At 44.8% G+C, this 4,017-nt stretch overlaps 1 protein-coding gene across 4 annotated transcripts in view; it reads right to left on the bottom strand.

Annotated features, from left to right (window-relative positions):
- Window positions 1–435: 435 nt before the first annotated feature.
- Window positions 436–4,017, bottom strand: part of UAP1 (UDP-N-acetylglucosamine pyrophosphorylase 1) — a 32,573-nt gene continuing 28,991 nt past the window's right edge. For 3 of the 4 annotated variants that reach the window (XM_077760053.1, XM_077760051.1, XM_077760049.1), the window contains one exon: window positions 2,781–3,350. In XM_077760053.1, the coding sequence (XP_077616179.1) occupies window positions 3,258–3,350 (93 nt within the window). In that variant the 3' untranslated portion in view covers window positions 2,781–3,257. Of the gene's footprint in view, window positions 943–2,780; window positions 3,351–4,017 lie in introns of those variants that run through there. The other variant, XM_077760050.1, reaches the window with a different exon arrangement.

Genomic DNA, 4,017 nt, shown 5'->3' on the forward strand with positions numbered 1-4,017 from the left:
GAGGAAACACTGCGAACAGTAAGCCAGGGTTAGCAATAAACCCACACTGTTACCAATAACAGCCCAAACTGGGGAAAAGAAGGGCTAGAATTGAAAATAAAATTCTTTTTGTTCATCTTTAGATGTTCACCCTGTAGATGTCCCTAGTAATTCCTTTTTAGATATCAAAACTGCATCAGTTTCAAAAAGCAAGAGGGAAACTGAGGAACAAAAATCAAATATTCAAATGACGCAGCCTATTAGGCTTATATGTTCATTTGTGACTATCAGTAATTTTTTTTTTTTACAAAGAGTTTATTGTCAAGTTGGTTTCCATATAAAACCCAGTGCTCATCCCCACAAATGCCCTCCTGCATACCCATCTCCCCCCTCGCCCCCACCCATCAGTCCTTAGTTTGTTCTCAGCATTCAAGAGTCTCTCATGGTTTGCCTCTCTCCCTCTCCCCACCATTTCCCCCCTTCTCCCCAATGGTCATCTGTTAACACATTTGCAAGGATGATTTCAACAAATCTCAAAGTGATATTAACTCACATGTAAATTCTACCACACTGTTGCCAAATGATTCTAATTTATATTTTTATAACCATTTTACCCAATTCTGTATTTTCTGAATTAGGACAATTATTTACCAAGGACTCATGAAGCTGTACAATGTGGCCACCGCGTAATGTCATGCTCAGCAGCTCCCAGACACTGTGCCCTCACCGGACCCAGTGTCCCTCAGCCGCCACTGCTCTCCAGTAAAGCCACTACCCCCACCCTGCCCATCCCTCCCCTTCCTGGAGTTAGCCACCTGAGCCTAACAATGGGGAGAGAGGAACCGCAGGTGACGGTCCAGGAAAAAGGAAACGAAGCGTACCATTCAGGTGCTAACACTGGGCAGTTCTGGCCTCACAGTCCATTCGGAGCTCCTTCTGATGGAGAACTCAAACCTCACAAATCTGAGAAATGGAATGAATAACAAGAGCAAAACTGGGCTGTTACTGAGAGGAAAGAGAAAATATGCGAGACACACTATCTAGACCTTAGCTCAAAAAAATACATTTGGATAGATATAAATATTACGTACTTTCTAGGGCGCCTGGGTTGGCTCAGTCAGTTAAGCGTCCAACTTCGGCTCAGGTTTGAGCCCCACACAGGGCTCTGTGCTGACAGCTTGGAACCTGGAGCCTTCTTCAGATTGTGTCTCCCTCTGTCTCTGCCCCACCCCTGCTCACACTCTCTTTCTCAAAAACAAATAAACTTTTTAAAAAATGTGTATTATATACTTTCTTTTAAAAAGTGACCCTTAAAACTTCTACTTGTAGAGAAAAGACCCACCTATAACATTCCATCTTGTGACAACTTGTTAGTGAAAGATAAAACTTCAGAATTTCTTCTCTAGACATAATTTTTGGAATTTTTTCATTTATCCAGATGTTAAATTTTATGCTTCGGTCAATATTTAAAAGTTCTATAAAACGCATTTATAAAGCTCAAGATTTTCATGCAAACTCCATTTTAGACCTAGAGAATGCTTCCTTTTTTAAATTTATTTTTGAGAGAGAGAGAGAGAGAGAAAAGGAGACAGAGAGAGAAAGAGAGAGATGGTGGGGGAGGGGTAGAGAGGGAAGGAGACAGAGAACCCAAAGCAGACTCCACACTGCCCGTACAGAGCCCAACGTGGGACTCCAACTCAGGAACCATGAGATAATGTAACCCGAGTCAAAGTCAGACACGTAACCGACTGAGCCACCCAGGCTCCTTGAGAACCCTTCCTAATGACAGATGAGCTATGGCCCGTATCTTAAGGACCCACCTCTTTTTGCTCATCCTCTAGATGGAAAAGAAATCCTGCCGTGCTAGTGATTCGCTCACCTGGGGAAAGGCCAGAAGGCTGTTCTTCTGAATTCCCAAGTGCCACCACATATTTGGGTAAAAGAGTGTGAGCCAGTGACGTGAAGCCAGGTTTCCCCGCCTTCACTGTGCTGCCGTCGGGCCAAGCATCCTCAGCCGCAGGAGCCCCCATGGGCTGCGTGTCTAGCAGCATCACTGGCCTCTCTAGCTCACCCCAGGCCGGCGCCACCACCCCACCCTCCCCGCAGTGACACCACCAAAGGCCCCTCACTGGCAGCAAACTGTCTCTGGTTCAGAGCTGTTGGTATAAAGTGACAGGAGGGTAAAGTCCAAAGACAAACATTCATTTAAAAACGGACACTGTGAGGCGCCTGGGGGCTCAGTCACTTAAGTGTCGGACTCCCGATTTTCTGCTCAGGTTCATGATCTCATGGGTTCGTGAGTCTGAGCCCCGTGTTGGACTCTGGGTTGACAGCGTGGAGCCTGCTTGGGACCCTCTCTCTCCCCCTCTCTGCACCTCCCCTGCTCTCTCTCTCTCTCAAAATAAATAAACTCAAAAAAAAAAAACTAAAAATATGGGGGCGCTTGGGTGGCTCAGCTGGTTAAGCCTCCGACTTCGGCTCAGGGCATGATCTCACGGTTCGTGGGTTCGAGCCCCACATCAGGCTCTGTGCTGACAGCTCAGAGCCTGGAGCCTGTTTCAGATTCTGTGTCTCCTCCTCTCTCTGCCCCTCCCCTGCTCACGCTGTCTCTCTTCTCTCTCTCCCTCTCTCAGAAATAAATAAAACATTAAAAAAAATTTTTTTAAATAAAAATAAAAACCACAAGGCTACAATTTCCCAGAAGCGGCAGCTTGGTTTTTTGCATTATCGCAAAGTTTTCTCCCAAGTTTCATGTCTTCCTAGTGGAATAACTTCCTCAAGGTACAAATGACAACTTCAGAGACAGGAAGAAAAGTTTATTTGGCTGTCCAATTATTTTCTTAAAAAAATTTAATTTTTGATAAAATAACAGACTTTGAGTACCAAAGAAACCTCTCGACACACATGAGGACACACTATTACTATGCACAACTTGGCAAACACGTGTCTCCAGCTGCACGCATGGTGGTGCTGAGCACCCCGCCTACACCCAAGCAGTAGGACGCTTCCCAGCTGACCAATGTCCTCCTTGGCTTGGAAAACAAAGTATACAATTGAAAATATAAATAAGACCTTCAATGGGCTGAGAATCATAAAAATGCTTTCTGCAGTTCAGTCATCTGCATCTTGGGGACGACGCAGGAGCTGTGAGAGCTCGACAAGTGACGTGAAACCCTGTGGATATTCACGTGTGACTTTTCCAGAAGAGGCCCTGAGGCTCACAGTCGGTCTCTCAAAAATAAAAGCTATTCTTACTGTGGTAGAATGTGGCTTCCAGTTCATAGGCCGTTCTTCACCAGCTCGTGGACTCCGTTCTCATCAATAATTAAAGGCGCATGGAATTCTTTATCTGCCACATAACTTTCTATTCCCTGAACGAAGGGTTGAAATGAAACATAGTTAGAAAATTGGCAGGCGCCGCTCATACGATGTAGGACACGGTGACTATACTGAAGATTTAAGGCATGATCGCCAAAAAGTTGGGTTGAGATGCAGAATTTAAATTTTTCTTTACTGTTTATTTAGTTTTGAGGGTGCGGGTGCAGAAGGAGAGAGGAAGACACAGAATCCAAAGCACAGAGCCTGACACAGGGCTCGAACTCCTAGACCGCAAGATCATGACCTGAGCCAAAGTCAGGCACTTAACCAACTGAGCCACCCAGGCGCCTCGAGATGCAGAATTTAAAGGTGGGTAAAAATCTATTTAGTATGCTTTTTAAACTGGGGTTGAAGAGCAATTTATAGAGGCATAAAACAAACAACAAGGAAAGGAAAATTACTCTGATTATATAATTTCTGAAGTTAATAAGACGTTAGTCATTCCTCCCACCCTCACCAGCCAACACAGCTCACTTTCTTAGCAACGTGACCATCTCGGATCTGATGCTGGAATGAAGCAAGGGCTCTCCAGAAAAAGTATCTCCTATCAGACGAGCAGGAACCCCTAAATCCCCCAGTCCTAAAAGTGATAGTACTAAGTGTACGAACAAAATAACCCTTGGAGGGAAAAAATTACACTGCATTTTAAAAAGCCAGACA

This window comes from Crocuta crocuta, unplaced genomic scaffold (assembly GCF_008692635.1).
Source record: "Crocuta crocuta isolate KB4526 unplaced genomic scaffold, BGI_CrCroc_1.0 scaffold133, whole genome shotgun sequence".
Classification (NCBI taxonomy): Eukaryota; Metazoa; Chordata; class Mammalia; order Carnivora; family Hyaenidae; genus Crocuta; species Crocuta crocuta.